Consider the following 20,313-nt stretch of genomic DNA (forward strand, 5'->3'; position numbering starts at 1 on the left):
ATTAAATAAATAAATAACAATAAAAGCTACACTGGACATTGATGCATAGGCGTCACCGCACCCTAATTATTGGTGGAAGGGGGGAGGGACAACCTTCGAAGCCCTGACATTTTGTATAAAATGCTACGGCATATTACAGAACACCCGTATAGCACTTCAGTATTAATCTCTCTCCTCACAGCCGTCGTGATATCAAACGCAGTTGGGGGGGGGGGGCACGAGTTAGGTGGTCTCTCAGTTCTTTCTTAAATGTATATAGAGAAAGAAATAGAGTAGATCCAACTTCTAATGTCGAACGAGGACGTTATTACTTAAATAGTTACGTGTGAGCAGACCCATCATTTGGGCAAATAGGGAACTGTTCTATTCCTTCCCCCTTTTCCCTCCAAGTTTTTGGCAGCACTGTTATTTTTAATTCTAAAAGGATACCGGTATTTCCCCTAATAAACACCAATTACTTTCCCTCTTCAATGCGCTCTCAAAGAGAATGTATTCATCTTCTATCTAACTCATTGATAAATTAGAAATTGAAGCAACCGTTCAATTAAAGTTTTTTTTGCTTTGTTTCAATGCTACAATGGAGTAAGAAAATTATTTTTTTTTTTAATTTTGAAAATGTAGCTCTGAAATTTTTATGAGTTTTAGACCTTTATGAGAGGAAGTAATATGTAAAGTTTTGTTGAAAAATTCTGAAAAGAGTTATTGAAATACAGAGGATATTGTATTTTTTAATCTTATATATTTGAACCACAAAAGTCCCTCCATGGGAAACATTTTTTTAAACTTAATTTTCTCTATTTTTCTAGATGCATATTTGTTTTCGAATTATTCCAACACTACTGGACCGATTTTAGTTTTTTTTTTTGTTTTGTTTGGAAGGGTATACTTCCCAGATGGTCCCATTGTAATTTGGTCTGGATCTGATAAGGGGTCTCGGAGAAATCCACGAAACTTTAAATTTCATACGTCATGGTCACGTGGTGTTGCTGTGATCGGTGTATTTTCACACCTAAGGTTTTCACTTTCTCTTAAACGATATTTGATTCTCGCGGCACACGGTTGATTAATTTTCTCAACGCTGCGCCGCATGGTAATTTTTTATTATAGGTGTTATTAATGTATTTATTACTGCGTAGCAAATCAGTAAATTGAATATATTTTGCTATTTTAATAGTTGAATCAATTACTTTAATATTTTATTTACTAATAAATAACTTTATTTCGGCACTAAAATATAAAGTTTTTTATTTATTATTCCAATTTTTAAATATATTTAGTGTTCAATTGAGGGGGAATTGAATACAGAACACCCCTCCCCCACGATTTAATTTGCATTCTGTAATAATATAAATTACAACTGTGTATGATTTCTGATGTTTGACCAATATTCTGGATTTACTATTTCATGATGCCGCCAGTTCAGTTTGAAATTAGGGTTATATTAAATAGAGGCTTCAAAAAAAGGAGGAGGTTCTGAACTCGTTGGATTTGTTTTTTCTTTGTACAATGTTCCATAAATACTCGAAGACACTTGTACCCAGGGGGGTGCACAGGGAGGGGGAGGGACACCTGTTCGCCCGAGCCTGGAGGGGCCCTATATTTTTGTAACTAACGGTGAAATATAGGGGTAAACAATATGGAGAGGGGCCCGGAAAAGTCAATTGTGATGGTCTCCAAATTTTCTGTGCACGCCCCTGCCTGTACCGATAAGGAAAAGTCTTTTTTTTGTTTGAAGCAGCATTGTTCCTCTGCGGTCTAATGTTAATCAAGTTCAGGTTTGATGAAATTGAGGGAACTCTTCAAATATCATACTCACATTTAAATCGATTTGTACTTTATTAACTTTGTATACCGTCTCACTTAGTGAACCGGTTTTTATGATTTTTTTTGTTTAGTGGTGGTTTTGTTTAGGGGTGATCTAACTTAAGTTCCAAATCTTTGATTTACCCCATTTGTTCTTCAGGGAAAAGTTAAAGGTAAAACAATAAATTTCATGCAATTTCCCTCACAAACGATTAAATATAAAACCCATTGATAAACGAAAACCATGAAACAAAGTTTTATACTTTCTTTACCTATTGTTAAAGAAAGTACTAAAAATATATATTATTAAGAGTAATGACAATGAAAATTTTGAATTAAGGATTCTCTGAAGCAAACATAAAATTCATTCTAGTGGAATTTTTAATCTTCATCTATAGCGGGGCCATGTGAAGAAACATGCGACTTTTATCACGAGTTACATGACACTAATTGCGAAACATAAATTACAATTTACAATATTACAATTCTAAAATTTACAATTTTACAATTTTAAACTTAAAGCGATTTCTTTTTTTTTATTTTTTCATTTTTTTTTAGTGACCCGTGCATTTGCTTTCGGAAAGCAAACTTTGATCAAGTTGAACAAATGATGAAGACAATTTTTTTGGTACTAGTACATAGTTACGCATTTGAAAAAGCCTTTCTTCACAGTCGTCGGAAGTCTCCGAGACGCTCGCCGTGTTATTTACACCACTAAAAAGCAAAAAATAAATTTTTTTTAAATAAAAAAAAAAAAAAAAACGCCTTCAAAAAAATACCCAGGTACTAAGAGCAAAAAATAACTGATTACACTTACATTCTATTTCCTACCCAAACATAGAAATGAAATTTATTTTACAATTCCAGTACAAAAATCAACTAAACTAAACACCAAATTATAAAATAAACACTGATTTAAATTACTATACGGTGAATAGTTTTAAATACCTAGTGTATTAAACTGTTTTGTATGTCCCCGTAATCTTCGATCACAGAAAGGAAGTATAAACTGCTTTTTTGTATCCCTTTAGAATTGGGCAATCGAGAACTCGAATAAAAGATAAGTTGATAACAAGTGTCTTTCGCTTTCCCACAACCTTCCAGTCATAGAAAGAATTTCCCCGAAAACCCCTTTGGCAATTTCTTTGTACTCTACTCGGCGTTCCTCCCTCGGCGTCAAATACTAACCTTTGACACCAACTGAAATGTCTTTGCAGATTACAGCTTATGAGAATTCGAATGTTTTTCGATATATGTTTGGCTAATTTTATTTAATCTGTACACAATTTTAAAATATCGATTGAAAATTACTTTACTTCATATTCACAAGTAATCCTTCAAAAGTGTCAATCACCGATTGGAATAAAACTTTGCACATCCTTCGGTAGAACACTTAATTATATTGAACACGCGTTTTTTTTTTTTTTTTTTTTAAATCGGCAACAAACAGCTTTAACGGGATGAAATTTATCCCTAAATATTGGATAGTTATGATATTAGAGAGTACAATATATTCTTTCATTTTTAATTTTGAATACTAAAATTCAAATAATGATTGACAATTTGAAAAAAAACTAAACGAACTAAAATTGACGTGTTTCTGCATTCTTCTGAAAATACTATTTATAGTGGTAAATCGTTCCTCGTAACCTTAACCCGTCGCGCGCGCGGCTATGGAAACGATGAAAAGTGCGTTTATTGCACTGATTTACCGCCATTAATAGTATTTTCAGTAAAACCCTGAAGCACGTCAGTTTTAGTATATGTTTAGTTTTTTTCAAATTTTTAATAATAATTTGACTTTTTGTATTTAAAACTTGAAAAAAAAAAAAAAAAAAGAAGAACAGAAAAAAAGAAGAAGAATGTATTGTACCCTCTAAATATCCCAATTATTCAGTACTGTTGGCTCCGCTGTCGAATATCGTCTGTTATAAGAAATGTTATTCGATTAAGCGGGGTATTTGATTAAGGGGGGAAATGTTCTTTACTTTTCTAAATTGACAACAATATCCATGGGCGGATTTATGGGGGGTCAGAGGGGGGCAATGCACCCCCAGTTTTGGGAGGACTTTATGTAGTAACAACACATCTTCCAAAAATTTAAAAAAAAAAAAAATTATTATTTTTTCGTTTTTGAACAGTACAGAAGAGCATGAGTGGATTTATAGGGGGGAGGGGGCAAAGGGGACAATGCTCCCCAGTTTTGGGAGGAGTTTATATAGTAACAACTTATCTTCCGAAATCTTATAACAAAAAAAAAATCATGATTTTTTCTTTTTTGAATAAGAAATTAAAGTTTATTTTTTCTTTTAAACTTAAAATAGCCGTTTCTTACAAAGTTTGAACAATACTGTACAAGTGCATAATCTACTACACAATTTCAGAGGCTGGAAAGTGCAAATTATTGATAGGTTCTAAAATCCCTGAAAAGAATTGGCGCAGTATAGCCTACAAGGGCTCTTGAACCAAAAACCCAATCTAACCAACCAAACCTTGAAAATAATTAGACAAGTCTTTGAAACTCCTAAGCAAAGTGTGCTTCAATTTTATTTCTTATCAAATGTATAAATTAAGAATTGTTCAAATGGGTAGTATGTTACTCTCTTGATACCTATTCTCTAAATCTGTGCACCATTTCTTTTAAAGTATTAACTTGCATCACAAAGCACTTTTAAAGCGTAAAACTTAAAAAAAAAATTATTTGCCTATTATTTCCAATTAACCTTTATAAGACTTCAAAATGCAGAACTTTATATCTATTTTAGATCATTTCCTCCGGGGGAGTAACCCCAGGGTCCCCTAAAACTGGAGATATTCTATATCCCACTTAAAAGGGAGCACTGCGTTACTCTTTTCATACCAGCCCCCTCTCTTTTAAGGTCAATTTAAAAATGACAGCATGATTACACACAGTAATGAAAACGACACATAAAAAAGTAAAGAATGGCCTCACGCATCACAGAAAACAGACAAAAACATGGGAGGGGGGAGGGCAATTAAAAATGTTTCTCCAAAAAAAAAAAAAATCCTGCCCCCCCAGGAACTCAGTCTTAAATCCGCCTATGACAATATCTTAAAACGTAACAATAATAAATCAATAGCTATATAAAGGGAATAATTATTGTTTTTGGTAAAACGTTTTTGAAATAAGATAAATAAAGGACAAAATAGATTCATAATTAATCTCGAGTCCCTATGAGGAAAAAAAAAGTAGCTAACAATTTAGGTTATGAAATCTTTGCCATCTTTTCTAACTTCATTATTTTTTGAATTAAGTTCATAATAGTGGATAGCTTGTTCGAAGTCATTTGGGAACGCATTTTCTGACTCTCTTTTTTCCCCTCCTCGTCATCTACCGTGCTTTGCATTTTAATTTTCATTAATTAATTGTTGTTGAAAATGTGTTTCTTGTTTTTTTTTTTTTTTTTTTTTTTTTTTTTTTTTTTTGTGTGTGTGTGTGTTATTTAATTTAATTCTCAAATGCGCTATCTGTTTTTTTTTTTTTTTTGTAATGGCAAAGACAAAAGAAATTTGATAGAATAGTGGACATTTTCGATGTAATATACATGTTGTTTTTCTCACCCGTTGGCGGCGAAAACTATTACTTCATATTTAAGTCAATAATTTTCCTTACTTAATTTATTTATAATTTATTTTTTTAAAAATGTCAGCAAGAATATTTGCGAAAGCTGATCAATATTATTCGATTATCCGAGGAAAATATTCGATTAACCGGGTATGTTAACATTGCGTCTATGGGAAAATATTCGGTTCCAGGAGGTTTTATTCGAAAAGCGAGGAATTCGTTTATCCGTTACCCGATTAAGTGGGACTGACAGTATTTAGGGGCAAATTTCACCCCATTAAAAATCTTTATTGACGATAAAAAAAAAAGTACGTGTTTAATAGTAAGTGTTCTGTCGATGTGCAAAGTTTTAATTCAAATCGACATGCGACACTAGGTCAATGTTACTTGTCAGCTTATTTCGTCTACAATAGAATCCCTCATTTCGGGGGCAGGGAGCCTCTAACTGCGCCCCTTTGTGTATGAGCCCCTTTAGTTACAATAAAAGAAATTGGTGAGGAAGGGGAATGCTGTGTCCACGACATTTCCTTTCTCTGGCGTAGGCAGGATTCTGTTTCGGGAGGGGCCCAAATGCTTACATTAAAAGCACTACCAAAATATCCATTTTTCATTAAACATGTTGAGCTGTGCCATGAACATTTAAACTTTTACCAGATCAATAAATTGAGAAATTAAAGCAAAGGTCAATTAATCTTTTTTTTTTTTTTTCATATTTACTTTTTTTTTATTTTTAATATTTTCCAATTTAGGGGTGGGGACAGCTGCTCTTTCTTGCGCCCCTCTCGGTACGTCCACGCTCGGTGGTAATAATGTAGTTCGATTCAAAATATTTTCTTTACTCTAAGTAATTTGAAATATGTCACACAGGGTTGGATCCGGTAAAACATTTCTTTTCAAACTTCTTTTATCTTTTCGGTGCATTTACCAAATGGCATTGTTTATGCTAAATGTATTTTTGAGCTCTTAAGAGGACTCATCAGAGCCGGATTAAGCCAGCGCGGGGCCCGTTGCAAATGTTTCCAAGGGGCCCTCGTTTTCGAATGATATAGTAAACAATATAGCCCTTCTTCATGGAGACGGGAGGTGTACTTATAACATGCATGAATACATAAATGTGGATATAGTTTTAGAGCTTTACGATGGTTACGATCTCCCTCTATTGCCCCTCGTGTTTTCGTTACTACACGTTTTTAACTTTTTAATTCCGAAAACGCAATTTTTCGACGATGTAAAGGGAGGGGGGTCCGGGGGCTTACCCTCGGAAAATTTTCGATATTTCAATTCTAAAAACTCAATTCTAACGATCCCTGATCATATTAGGAAGAAAATATTCGGAGGTCACATTATTTGGAGAAACTGAAGTCAAAGAACGCGATTGCATCCTATCTTAGGTAAGATAAAAGGAAAAAAATTTTGATCACAGCGACTCTCCAGGCAGTTTTTTAAAATTGAAGTTTTAAATAAAACTGTAGATTATCCTTAATGATGTTGTAGAGAGAGGAAAAAGTGGTGTTCAAGGAGGTCCCATTATAAAATTTTTGAATTTATTATGTGTTATTAATATAAAAACACAATTTAAAGCAAAAATTCTCGAAATTATATACTCTGAAATGGTATTTTTTTACGTTCTTTGGTGATTTTGGGGTGGAGTTTGCGAAAGCCAAATTTCTCGAAAGTGAAGTTGTGAAAACGTGATAGATAGTAGGCCATCGCGAGTTACGTTTCGGTATGGGATGGGGTTCAGGTACTTTCCAAGGCAACCCGGAAAATTTTCGAAGTTTAAGTCTTAAAAGTACATTTTAGACCATTTTTAACAATGTTGGAGGGAGAGAGGTACACTCCCATTGAAATTTTTCGAAATTATAGTCCAAAATATGCATTTGTAGGCCACCTTATTGGACGACGGACCCATGGATATTTTTCGAAACTGAAGTTCCAGAAAGCAGTTTTAGTGGATTTTCGATTTTGTAAAACAATTTTTTTCCTGAATTTTTCTGTATTTCAAGTTCGAATAAAAAGTTTTCGGCTACCTTTGGTCATGCAAAAGGAAGGGAGTTAGGTTCGGGGCATGGGTGGCTGTTTTTTAGTTCCCTCCCACTCAGAGGAAAAAATTACAAGCGATATTTAAAATCTTTCTTATACACATAATTATTTTAGTTCATCAAATAATAATATTCTCTTAACAATTCATTTATTTCGCTCAGTATAAGTGTGAAGTCTCAATCTTTTTCTTTTCTTCTATCATGATCTCTTAATTTTGCTCATTGTTGTTTACAGTGCCGTATCTACGGGCTCGTGTCACGGGCGAAAAATTTTGAAGGTGATAAATTGACATAAAGTTAAGCAACCAAAAAGAGTTTAGGATGACTAATAATTACCTTTCCAGGACCCCAATTTCGAAAGCTTTAAGAAGCAAGCCACTTTTAAATAACTTCTGGATGGTAACCCTTTCCCCTTTGTCTAACATAACCAAAGAGAGCCTTAAAATGTGGTTTTAGGATTTGTGCTTTAAGAATTTCAGCATCCTCCTTCTCCTGCTATGAACAGAACTTGCTTAAATTTGAGTTTTTAGAGCCTGAATTCCGAAAAATTCCGGAGAAAGCCCTTAAACCATCTCGATTTCAAAAAAAATCCAAAGGAGAATACCCACCTACTGACCTAGCTTCTCAACATTCGGGGGAAAAGGCTACGAAGCATCACTCTTTACCTATAGTTAGAACTATAGATAGCCGGCGTCTTGAAGATTTCAGTTTCTAACATTTTGCGAAGCAAACCCGTGTCCCCCCCCCCCCCCCGATAATATCTCCAGGGATAATCTAAAACCACGGTTTGAAACTTGAAGTCAGAATTGTTTCTGGGGGAGTTCAGACCCTCATCCCTTTTTCTAATCTTGCCATAGCTTGAAATTTTGTTTTTAGCTATACCATGGGTCGATCCCTCAAACCCTTTCCTCCCAAAGGAAACGTTATGTCCGTGGACGTTATGTCCGTGGACGTTTTGTCCGGATCCCCTCCCAAAGATAGCCTGAAATTGATTTCAGTTTTGAGCACAATTTCAGGAAAGAACCCCTTCCCCTTTCCTTGTTATGAAACAACCAAAACTTTCTCCTTTTTTTAGGCTTGAATAGCTGAAAGTTTTAGGACCCTAATTCCCTTAAATTTCCTAAGATACCTTAAAATTGACTTCATTTTGAAAAAAGAAAAAAAAATCCAGAAAAAAACCCAATTCTCCGTTTTCCAAACTTTGCCTAAAATTGTAATTTTTAGTTCAATTTTGAAACTTCTCTGACCCAACAGAGCTTTTTCTCTTTTCACTAAGAAAGATCAATTAAAATTGCGTTTTTAAGACTTCAATTGGGGGAAATTTCGGGAAAGCAATCTATCAAAAAAATAAGATTTTAAATTTACTCGAGCATTTAGAAAAGCTAAATCTAAATAAAAAGAGAAAGATCGAGAGAAAATTAAACGGGTTAAAGTATTTTTTTTTTCTGGAATTTTTTCTCATGGTGCGGGGCCCCCAGAAGCGCGGGGCCCGTAGCATTTGCTACTTCTGCTCTATGGCTAATTCTGCCCTGTGACTCATCCGACAGAAATTTCCTAGCTTTCGGGAAGAGAGAGAGAGCTGCACTGTTTTTCTTCCCCTCTGCGTGGATCTGCTGACTGGTTTTGGGGGACCTCCCCTTCCCCTCTAAACGACTGTCAACGCTCAAAATTTATTGGCAGTGGGCCGCATCTTGGTTTCGTCCGAAATCTTCTACACAATCGGTGTTTATTATATGTGCCTAACTTTCCTTATGTACTGCAACTCGAAATTTTGTTAATCATTATGTTCGTTATTTGTTTTCTAAATTTGATTTATTAAAATGCTCTTACATGCTACTTTTTATGCAAGAAGGATATGCAGTTAAGTTCACAAACATTTCTTTTTCGTGCGAAATGTAGTATTAGCATTATCAATCTGAAAATCAAAAGCAGACGCAGGGTTGATAAAGTAAATTACGGATAACCCCCTCTCCCGTTATCGATGCGCCAATGGAATTATCAAGGAACGCATTTTTCGGACTTAAAACATGCTGTTTTCATAATTCATTGAAGAATAAATAAATTTTCAGAATAAATTTTGAAGTAGCAAAGCATTCGAAAACAAAAATTTGTTTCAAACAAAGTTTTTGCAATCTTTTTTTTTTTTTTTTTTCGTAGCACAGCGGGTTTATCTATGTTTTTAAAATAATACTTTTGAATAAATTTCAGGTTTTCTTTTCAGATTTTATGTTTACGCTAAATGTTTCACGAAAGGAACTCTAATGAATCGAAACAGTGTAAGAGTAAAACCATAAGAACAGTGGCACCCACTCTGCGACCAGAGGGGCACATACGACGTGCGAATCGGTACGATAAATGTGGCCCGTGGTTTTTCAAAATGCTACGAATCGAAAAGCATGTTTAATGATAATGCTACAAATTTTGAACTAAACATTCAGCAATTAGTTTCTGATAAACTGATGCATTCAACAAAAATATCAAATAAAACCATTAATGAGGACTATAAAATAGCGCCTTTTTCGATCTGTAAACTTCTATAAAACGCCTGTATATAACGTTTGAGTGAAAAAAAAGTCAATAGGATGTGCGGTGCGTCCCCCTCCCTTCCGAGAACAGGTTAATTCTAAAAGGGGACATGAGTAAAACCAAAAAAAAAAAAAAAAAAAATGCTTGAAAATTGTTGAATTTTCCGAAGGAAAAGTAAAACAACATATATTCTGACGGGATAATATGTCAAACACATATGCATATTTATACTGAAATAATCCTCCTATTAACCACCAAATAGTCTAAAAATGCGTTCCTAACAAAAAATTTTAGAGAGTGCCCGCAAAACTCTCTTACTCATGCGCGAATGTTAAACAGCGCAAACAAAGAAATCCATAACTATCTTCAAATTTTATCTACAAATGCAATATTAGCATTTCATTGTGTTCGTTACGAAGACTGGTAAAAAAGAAGCCATCTTGACACTTCCGTTCGTAAGGAAAAAGATACAATTGCTCAAACAAATCAAAAGCGGAAGGGTTTAATTTGGATAATGGATCCTGATTCAGATCAGGATCTAGAGTATTAGTAGGAGGAATCTTACTTTTTTTCTTTCAATTTTTACTTTTGGATTCGTGCAAATTTTCGAATTTCGAATTTTGACGGATTCGAACGTTTTTAGGTGTGCTGAGTCCATTTCGACTATTTTTGGAAAATGTCTGTCTGTCTGTGTGTGTATGTGTGTGTGTGTATGTGTGTGTGTGTGTGTGTGTGTGTGTGTATGTGTGTGTGTGAATGTGTGTGTGTATGTGAGTGTGTCACGTCTGTGTGTGACCAGTTTTTTGTGGCCGCTCTACAGCAAAAACTACTGCATGAAATCGAACGAAATTTGGTACACATATGTGCCCCTATGTGAACTTGTGCCCATTGGTTTTTGGCGCGAATTCCTCCAAGGGGGTTGGAGCAATGGGACGTTTTTTGAGTTACACGTGATTGCTATTCCTCAGGAAGTAACTGGCGAATCAAACAAAATTTGGTCCATATGTTGCCAGTAACAGGAACAGGTGCTGATTCAATTTTGGTGTCAATAACTTAAACGGAGGTTGAGCTATAGAACTTTTTTGTCGTCGATTGTGACTGCTGTATCTCAAGAAATAATGAACGGAATGAAAGAAAAATTTATCGGCAAGTAGCCCTTAAAGGGTATAAAAGCTGATTTTATTTTGGTGTCAATAGCTAAAAAGGGGGTAGCGCAATCGCCCGTTCTTTTTTTCCATTGTGAGTGCCCTATCTCAAGAAGTAATGCTACGTTCTGGTTGAAATTTGGAATATATATGAACCATATGTAAACAGGCTTTGGTTCAATTTTGACACCAATCGCTCAAAGGTGTGTTTTTTATTATTATTATTATTATTTGCGAATAAAAATAGCTTTATTAATGCAACAATAAGAAAGATAAATCGTAATAGATTGTCGTCTGCGTGTTTCTCGTGATTTTAATTGTATGGAAATGATCGGAAATATTATCTCAATGATTTAAAATTTTTAACTGTTGCCATCTTATGTTTGTTAACAAATAAAATATTTGTAATTAATTCAAGCAAGGCTTTTAAAATAACTTTCAGTTTTTGCATGTGTAATTTTGTTTTTGTTGGGAATATTGCTTCCTCGTCAAGCATGGGGAAGGATCCGAAAAAAAAAAGAAAAATATAGAAGAAAGTTTCGTAATAGCCACAACATACTAGTTTATTCTTGGTATTAAAACACAACTTTCTTTAAACTCTTTGAACCATTACATATTTTGAAAAAAAAAAAAAAAAAAACACATCATGCTTCAGTTAATTAATGGAAATTTTTTATTTTCATAAGTCAAGTGTAATGCATGACTCACTCGCTCCTCCCAACAGGATCGTCTGGATCCGCCACTGAGATCATGCGCTATGTATTGTATCACCCATTCGAATGCTATATAGTGGCCTCCAATGACAATACTACCCAAATTACCCCCTCCCTGTAAATTTCAGTGGAAAAGACTGCACTTGTACCGTACCCCCGTGTGAACCCAAATCAGAAGTATTTCCCCAGGATGACTCTCAAATTTTATGGAGCACGCCCCGGTAACGATCCCCCCCCCCCGAGCAATTTCTGTCAGTCCCCAGCGTGGCACACCTATCTTTTTCCGCACAGAAATGAACTCTCTCAAGGTCATACATCTTTTTATCAGAACGACTCTTCAAGTTTTTAGTTATACGTTTTTGATAGTGCGCGATAGATATAATGTGGGTAATGTTAGGAGAGCTCACTGGGGGCTTATAGCTGAGATTGCACTATGAAAAGCTTTCAAAAATTACCCACCTCCCCTCCACCAGAAAAAAAAAAAATAATGAGGCAGTTTGCGTTGATAACCCTCTCGCTTTAGGAGGGTCATTTTAGAGGGTTTGGACAGCTTTGTTCTTTGGAAGCGTTTCATAGCAATTGAGAGGTCTGTATAGGGCGGATGGGTTTTGTAGTAGCAGTAAAATAAGATTGAAAACCTTCTAAAATTACCGCCTCCCCCTCCAAAAAGAAAGAAACAGCGGAGCGGTCTGCGCCAGGAACTCCCATCGAAACCATGTCTTCTCTTTCAACACAGAAATGAACTCTCTTAAGATCATAACATTTTTATCAAAGCCATGCTATAAAGCGCTCGTGTTTTTTTTTTTCTTCAGATAACTAGTTGTGTTAGAAGTGCCTATGAGGGGACACTCATGGTGCCAATTCCGCCATTGTTATTTTGAAGGAGGATAATTTTATAGGGGAGCTAATTCCGTCAGTCCTGGAGGGGGGGCGTTGGGATCCTGGCGGCCTTGTATATCATCTTACGCTTTAGCATAGTCTTTCCTTTAAGCTCCAAAATTTAAAATGCATTTAAAATAAAAAAAAATTTCACCACTTTAAAAACATTCCTTTAATTCGGTTCCTAAATTTAAGGGGGAGGGGGAGCAGGAGGGGACAATAATCCCCCTAATTTAGTAGAGAAATTTTATAGTTGCTTTTCAGTTTCCGCTACCCACTGAGATAGCGGGCGTGGCCAGATAATCATAATTTTCTTTTTTTAGCGAGAATCTATGTCAGTTAGGGGTGCCCCCTCCTACCAAAAAAAAAACTCGACCCTCTTTTCCTTTTTTATTTTTTAGCTTTTGTTTTTTTTCCCTGTTTATTTATTTATTTTTTTTGGAATATTTTTATTTACTTATTTATTTTCAATTATTATTATTATTATTACTTTATTCGAAAAGTTCTGTGCGAAAGATATACCACATACACACACACACACACACATACGAGCACGCAAACTAAAAAATTAAATGAAAAAAAAATGTAAACAATAAAATAAAATAAATAAATAAAAATAAAATAAAATAAAGTAATAAATAAATAAAAAATAATTTAAAAAAATCCCCCCACCCCAATGCCAATAACAATTAATATGACTAAAATACACAGTTGAAATTATCTATATTCGCTTTAGCTCCCAAAGAAAAATTTACACTTTAAAAGTCAGGTCACTAGAGCCAAATTATCAACAAATTGAAATTGAAACAAACGTCAATTATCAATTTTTTGAAATCTCATGTTTTATTTTAAAATATGTTTTCCAATGTCAAGGTGCAGTTGCCCTCCCTCGCCGCCCTCTAGATACGCCCATGGTAATAATGCAATTCGGTTTAAAATATGTTTTCTATTTTACGTAATTTAAAAAAGTGTAGCAGGGTTTGGTCCGATAAAACATTTTCTTGAAAGCACTATTTAAAACTTATTATGAACATTTTTTGGAGGGGCATTCTTTCATTGAAGTACCTTAGAAGCTGAACTTTAAAGTATCCAACAATATTTCCTTTCAGCTTCAATTTTATCTATTATTTGCTATTCAAAGCGAAAGCAAAACCGCATTTTAACACGCAAACATATGCAATCGGGCGGTTTGTTGGCAACGCTAAAAGCTCCATCTATCGAACTGAAACTGAACTATATTTCTGGTCCCCTTTCAGCTTCGGAAATCGGTCGAAAATGACAGGCTCCTCAAACAGAGAAGCGTTGCATCCTCGTAGGCTACGGCAGTGAGCGTGAGAGCAAAGCAGTTATACAAATCTGACGCGCTGTCATTGGTTCATAGAAACCACGCCTTTAAATGACAGAAGGCGAGATACATGCTATGACGTTTTACAATGAAACTCTTTAAAGCTTGTATAAAAACCTTTCAGTCTCATAATGTTTTAGAATGATAAAATTTTGGGATATTTTTTTAAGGGATAGTGTTGTTTTTCGGTCATTAGACGGGGTTGATGCCTCTAGCATTTTCCATTACTGACGTCCTCAAATCGTAATTCTTGTTAGGTGGCAACATGGTAATTTCGCCTAGCAGACATCAACAATTATGGCCGAAGCCGGTGATGTTGATGATGGCTATGACCACGAAAGTGATCCTCCTAACCAGGAATTCAGTGAAGAAGATTTGAGAATTCCTCCTATAAAGTATGAATGTAAGAAACTTAACAATGTTTTAAAATTCTCGCTCCCCCTGCCCCCTCCACCGCGTAGCGTTTATGCTTTCGTTTCGATCTCCTGACGGGAGTTGTATTATATTATTGTTCATTGTAAAAATGTAAATAGAGCCCAGTTTTGCATTCATGGATATCTCTTTCACAAAAATCTACCACTATGTATTCATAGACCTTTTGTACAAATGATAGACAAATGCATTTTTTCCCTCCTCATTACCCAGTCATGTCATCTTCAGTTATTAGCTCCCACATTACACTCCAGAGTCCCCCTTACTTACCACTTTTCGTGGTGTAACGGGTTGTGTGGGACCCTGAGGATAGCTCTGTTCTTCGATCCTATCCAGGAACCAAGCAACCCCGGATCCAGCACCCCAGAGGTATTGATTTCGAACGGGAACTTGGGAGGATTTTGTAACCAGGAACATATTTAACATGCTCCAGTCACCATGAAGGAACCTAAAGGATCTTCAGCCAGCTGGCCTTGAACCCGGAACCCTCCAGAGTTAAGAGTTTGGCCAGGCCTAAATTTATAAATTTTGGAATTCTGCAGCAGAAATCTGTAGGGCCCCAGAGGCTGGCAGTGTATATTTGCAATGTAAATAAGTCTGGCCAGTCTTTTTCAGCCTTTTTTTTTTCAATTCCTTGGGCCTTTGGGTCCTTTAACAACATAGGCCCTCCTGTACTGCGAGGTCTGCAGGTATGCAGATTAGGGTGGTGCAAAAAGGACATTTTTTAAAAAGTTCTGATTTTTACTGGTCTTACCCTCCTATTTAGTTCCTTTTATGTAAAAAATAATTATTGTGAAGTTTGAACTCATAATTTTAACTTTTACAGGTAGCTCAACAGCCTCAAAGTTTGGTAATATTAATTTTACGCAATAAACACAAAAGGAAAAAAAAAGGCTTGGAAAGCAATATAATTTTATTTCATTTATGTCTGTAGCATTTTATAAGTTGAAAATTATAGTACCACAATTATATTTAACTCACTATGGATGTGATTGTGCTAGTACCTACCCAACTATTTTTTGCTATCAGCATAAGCGGCAGAAATGTTCTCAACTACCTGCAACAGGAACTGAAATTGATCTTCAATGGTTATTATTTTTTCATTAAACTGTTTTATAATATGTATTAATTCCTTTCAGCATGGGCATTAATAACTGACTTCCTTCAATAAATTTTAGTGCTTTGTGATAATTCTCAAAGACCCTCAGATTTGAATTTGCATGATTGAATGTGTCTGGAAAATTCATTTTTTCAGCTAATCAAGCTGATGACAAGTTAGAAAGTACTCAAATTTCATGATATTTTGGGGCATAATCTCAGGTACTTACTTTGCAGCATTATTTTTTCATTCACTTCTTGAACAGCTTTACCAATTGTCTTCTATTCAAGTGTGTCACTTTATTTTCGAAAGAGCCACACAATTTTACTTACTTCTTCATGAATATTTTTAAATTGCAATTTTGAAATTTAGATTTCATTAAATTGAAATTATTACAACGTGCATTCTTAAAGTACAGGAGCGGTCCACTTAAGACTTTAAATAAACACGTTCTGCAAATATACCTTATCTTTTACAATCCAATATCTTCTACTGAAGTGATGGTGAGCTAGTGATTACTGATTAAACATTTATATTTTAAAACAGTACAAGATTTTTAACGTTCATTGAGTATGGTGCATAGCTCTAGGTGCAATAAATCTGAATTCTAGGAGAAGGGGTTTTATGCTGAACTATTAAAACCGGTTCAAGAAATTCTCGATAATCGTCTCTTGAGTTGAACAGCAATTTTTTAACAGATTGTATTCTATGGTTCTTTACATCAGCTAGTTTTCCTTATAGAGTTTTGTAATGCATTTATTCATATCAATGAACTTTCAGCAGGTCTAGAATCGGTTACAGAAAAGTGATTTTAGTGTAAAAGAGAACCCTGTGCATTCATTAAAACAGGACCCAATAATTCCATTATGGGGTGTTAACATTCCAGAATTAATTATTTCTTAATTCGTTTGTACCAGTAAAACAGGTGCTTTGCTTTTGCCAGTATTGATGCTCCTTTGGTCTAAGCCCAACACTTGTCAACTTACAAAAAATTTTACAAAATTGCATAAACTGCAACATTTTAGAAAAAACATTTGTTTATTTGTGGAATATATTTCATGGCTAATGTTGAAACACTGTACATAAAATAGCAATTTTACAACGTAATTAATTTCTGTTAGTGGAAATTGCAATCATATTTGTGATTAGTTTGGTCCTTTGTCTACACCTACACTGGTGTGCAAAAATTAAGGACGAGACGGTTTTTTCAATATAACTTTGTACAAAAGCTTTCCAAATCAACACATTTAATACCGTAAGATCCCCAATACGTAAGGACATGTGTAATGTAAGAAACATTTACTAGAAGAGAAATCAAAGGGATAAAAAGAAGCTTTATTGAAAAAGTAGCATGGAGCACATTGCGACTGAAGGCCGAAACATCCCTGTGATGGGTGTCCAGCAAGAAACATCCAGTCTTTAGTAGGGATATGATCTCCCCCGACTTCTAGGCAGGTTTCACAGCGTCTGCCCATGCTGAGAATGAGGGTGTCAATGAGTTGTTGAGGCATTGCAGCCCATTCGTCCTGCAGCGCCAATCGAAGCTCCCGAATCGTTACTGGTGGTAAGGTACGAGCTGCCAAGCGTCTGGCTAGAAAATCCCATACATGCTCGATGGGATTGAGATCCGGAGATCGTGCCGGCCAATCCATACGTTCAACATCCTCACTCTCTAAGAGCTGTTCGGCAGCTACTGTGCGATAATATGGTGCATTGTCGTCCATGAAAAGGAACTGCGGACCCATAGCGCCTCTAAAAAGACGCACATATGGAAGAAGAATCTCGTTGAATCGCTTCTCAGACTGAATCTGCTCTCATCTGTAAAGAGTACTCGTCCCCATTTATTGTCTCTCCAATTCAGGTATTCCTGGCACCACAGAGAACGCCTTCTCCGATGGGCAGGCGTTAGAGGTACACACCGTATAGGGCGTCGTGCAAAACAGCCCACCACCGTGCAGTCTTCTGGCCACGGTAAAACGCGATATCGGTCGTCCAGTCGCCTGTGTCGTGTGTCTAGTGATTTCTCCCGCTGTCTGCCGCCTCTTTCTTCTGGCCTGTAAGACAATATACCGGTCATCTGCGGGTGTGGTTCCTCGTGGACAACCACTGCTGAACCCCCGGATAGCTGTTCCTGTAGTTTGAAATTGTGTCCAAAGTCGTGAAACGATGCTGTAAGCAATTCCGAACTCTGCAGCCACACTTGTCACACTGCGGCCTTCCTCAAACTTCCCAATGATTCGACCTCGGGTAAAAGCATCCAGATGTCGTCCAACAGATTAATTATTCGCCATTTCAGCAACTCTGTGTGATTTTAACTGCTATATGGCGTGCAATCTCTTTGCCAGAAATACTGATCTTACACCGACAACATGCTTTATACTGCTCAGACACTCCCCCATTACGTCTGCCTGCATATCGGCGCATGTGCTACCGTACATCACCTCACTTAATCTCCTGATTGGTCTTTCTGTCTGCTCTGCCTCTTCGTTCAGCTGATATGCTAATTTTTCGACCTTGTCCTTAATTTTTGCACACCAGTGTATATTCAGCAATGGTGCAAACTTCATCTGCTTTGAACTAGCTACCTCTAAATATTGTTCAATTGTTATAAAATTTTGTATTCTTATTTTCTTATGCATTGCAACCAGGGTTGGCAAAAACCCGGGTTTTTTTAAAAAAGCCCATGGACCCAGGGTTTTTTGGGTTTTTTAAAAGAAAAGTGGGTTTTTTTGTCTTTTTTTAGGGAAAATGTGGGGTACTTGTAGCATATTGTAGCGTAAGTATATGGACAAAGTGCAAAAATTGTCTTCGGGTAAAAAAAAGCTGGAAAACTAGTTAAAATTCAACGTTTTCTGAAGAAAAGTATCAAAGACAAAAAACCCAAGAATGGTGAAGTTTCAGATTTTTTAATTTTCATTATTACCAACAGTTAAGGCAAAGTTATTTCTCGAGTGATAAAATCTATTGTTTGTTTTAATTACGACATTTTTTTTTCATTTTACTTTATCGTATTTCATTTTGTTATGCAAAACTACAGTAGAACCTCAAGTGGTTTAAATCCCTTTTTACTGAATTCCAGCTTAATCAAGACATTTCTTTGAATTTTATGTTGCCCGTTTTTCTGTTTCTGTGTACAGAGTAAGAAATATTAAACTTATTCGTAAGATAATGAAAATACTGTGCCTGATCTGTTTTCTGTCGACCGTTTGAAAAATCCGTTTATTTCTAAAATATATACCTTGTGTTTATTCGAGATTTGTGACGGGTTGGTTTGCAGAAAATAATTCACATGAAAGCTTTTTAACTAAATTAGTTTCCTCTGTACAATCTACAAATATTGAGAAAATCAGACGTGACAGGACTTGGTTAATATAATTTGAGTTATTTATTGACCAGTTAAAGAAAAAAGTTAAATACATTTATTTAAAATCTTTGAAGTATTTTTTTAATGCCCTTAAGAGTTAAGAAATACTATTAAAGTTCAAAATTCATTTTTTACGTTCATTGTCCGTGGTGAAGAACAAATAAAAAAGAAGTTTAAATTGTAAAAGTATTTAAATTAGTTAATTTTTTTAAAAACTTCTCAGAAAATTTTAAAAAACCCAAAAGTGGGTTAAATAATGGGTTTTTTTAAATGGGTTTTTTCAAAAAAAACCCATTGGGTCCAATTCGGCCAACCCTGATTGCAACCAAATGGGAGGGTAAGACTCAAAGAATTTTCACCTTCGAAATTTTGCACCACCCTAATGCAAATCCGGGCCTGAGTTTGACACCTTACTGATTACCTAGGCAATCATTCCTTAATCGGCTTTCACACCCGGTAAAAGAGCTATTTACTCCCTCACTGAAGAAATATGAACCATATGTTTTCAATTTTTAAATATTCCCATTCTACTTTTTATCCGATATTTTGATATATATATCCGATATTTTCAATCAGCACAAACAAATGTCTTCAAAATAATAAATGCATCCTCAAATCACTCTTTATTTTCTTACGTTATTATTATAATAAAATATGCAGACTTAAATTAAGGTTTCTTTCATTATTCCTAACTAATATTTCATTTTACATTTTTGTCAACTTTAATAGAGTTAATTTAGCATTAGCTGTTTTACTCATTTGTCTTCTGTTAGCTAGTTTTACATAGTTATATGATTCAGAAATAAATTACATGCAGTAGTTGGTGCACAGTCATAAGACATTTTCTTTTTTTCTAACCAATGTCTAATATTTAATTAGGTACTTTTAATATGGATTAAAATTGTTACATTACTATTAATTTTATGAATATAAAATAAAAAAAAAGAATATTATATTTTGTTATATTAATGCTGTATTTATGCATCATACAAATAACTTTTTGGTTATTTTTAATTATAAATGAGCAATATTACTATGAATAACATAGAACTGTTTTATATTGAAAATACCGTAGTTAAAAAATAAATATTGAAAACATCAAAATATCTTCAAAATAAATATCGGATATATGTCATGATATATCGACTGATATACATTGGCGAACCATGCATGACACTGAACTTAATTCACAGGAAAGGTGGACTAGATGTGAACAAAGCATTAAGTCATTATTGAGCGTATATTTGAGGCAACCTCAATCATATGCTTAGCTTGTACAAGAACAAATTGATGCAATGCAGACTCAAATGCGAATCTTATTGGTTAACTTCCTTTTTATTCAAGAGAAAATCTCCAAAAGTGGCATAGTTGCAAATCTT

General features: G+C 35.0%; 1 protein-coding gene across 1 annotated transcript in view; it reads left to right on the forward strand.

The window, feature by feature from the left end:
* Nucleotides 1–14,306: 14,306 nt before the first annotated feature.
* Nucleotides 14,307–20,313, forward strand: part of LOC129227429 (protein archease-like) — a 31,244-nt gene continuing 25,237 nt past the window's right edge. Inside the window, exon 1 of the mRNA XM_054861987.1 lies at nucleotides 14,307–14,442. Coding sequence (XP_054717962.1) covers nucleotides 14,337–14,442 — 106 coding nt within the window. The 5' untranslated portion in view covers nucleotides 14,307–14,336. The remainder of the gene's footprint in view (nucleotides 14,443–20,313) is intronic.

This window comes from Uloborus diversus, chromosome 8 (genome assembly GCF_026930045.1).
Source record: "Uloborus diversus isolate 005 chromosome 8, Udiv.v.3.1, whole genome shotgun sequence".
NCBI lineage: Eukaryota > Metazoa > Arthropoda > Arachnida > Araneae > Uloboridae > Uloborus > Uloborus diversus.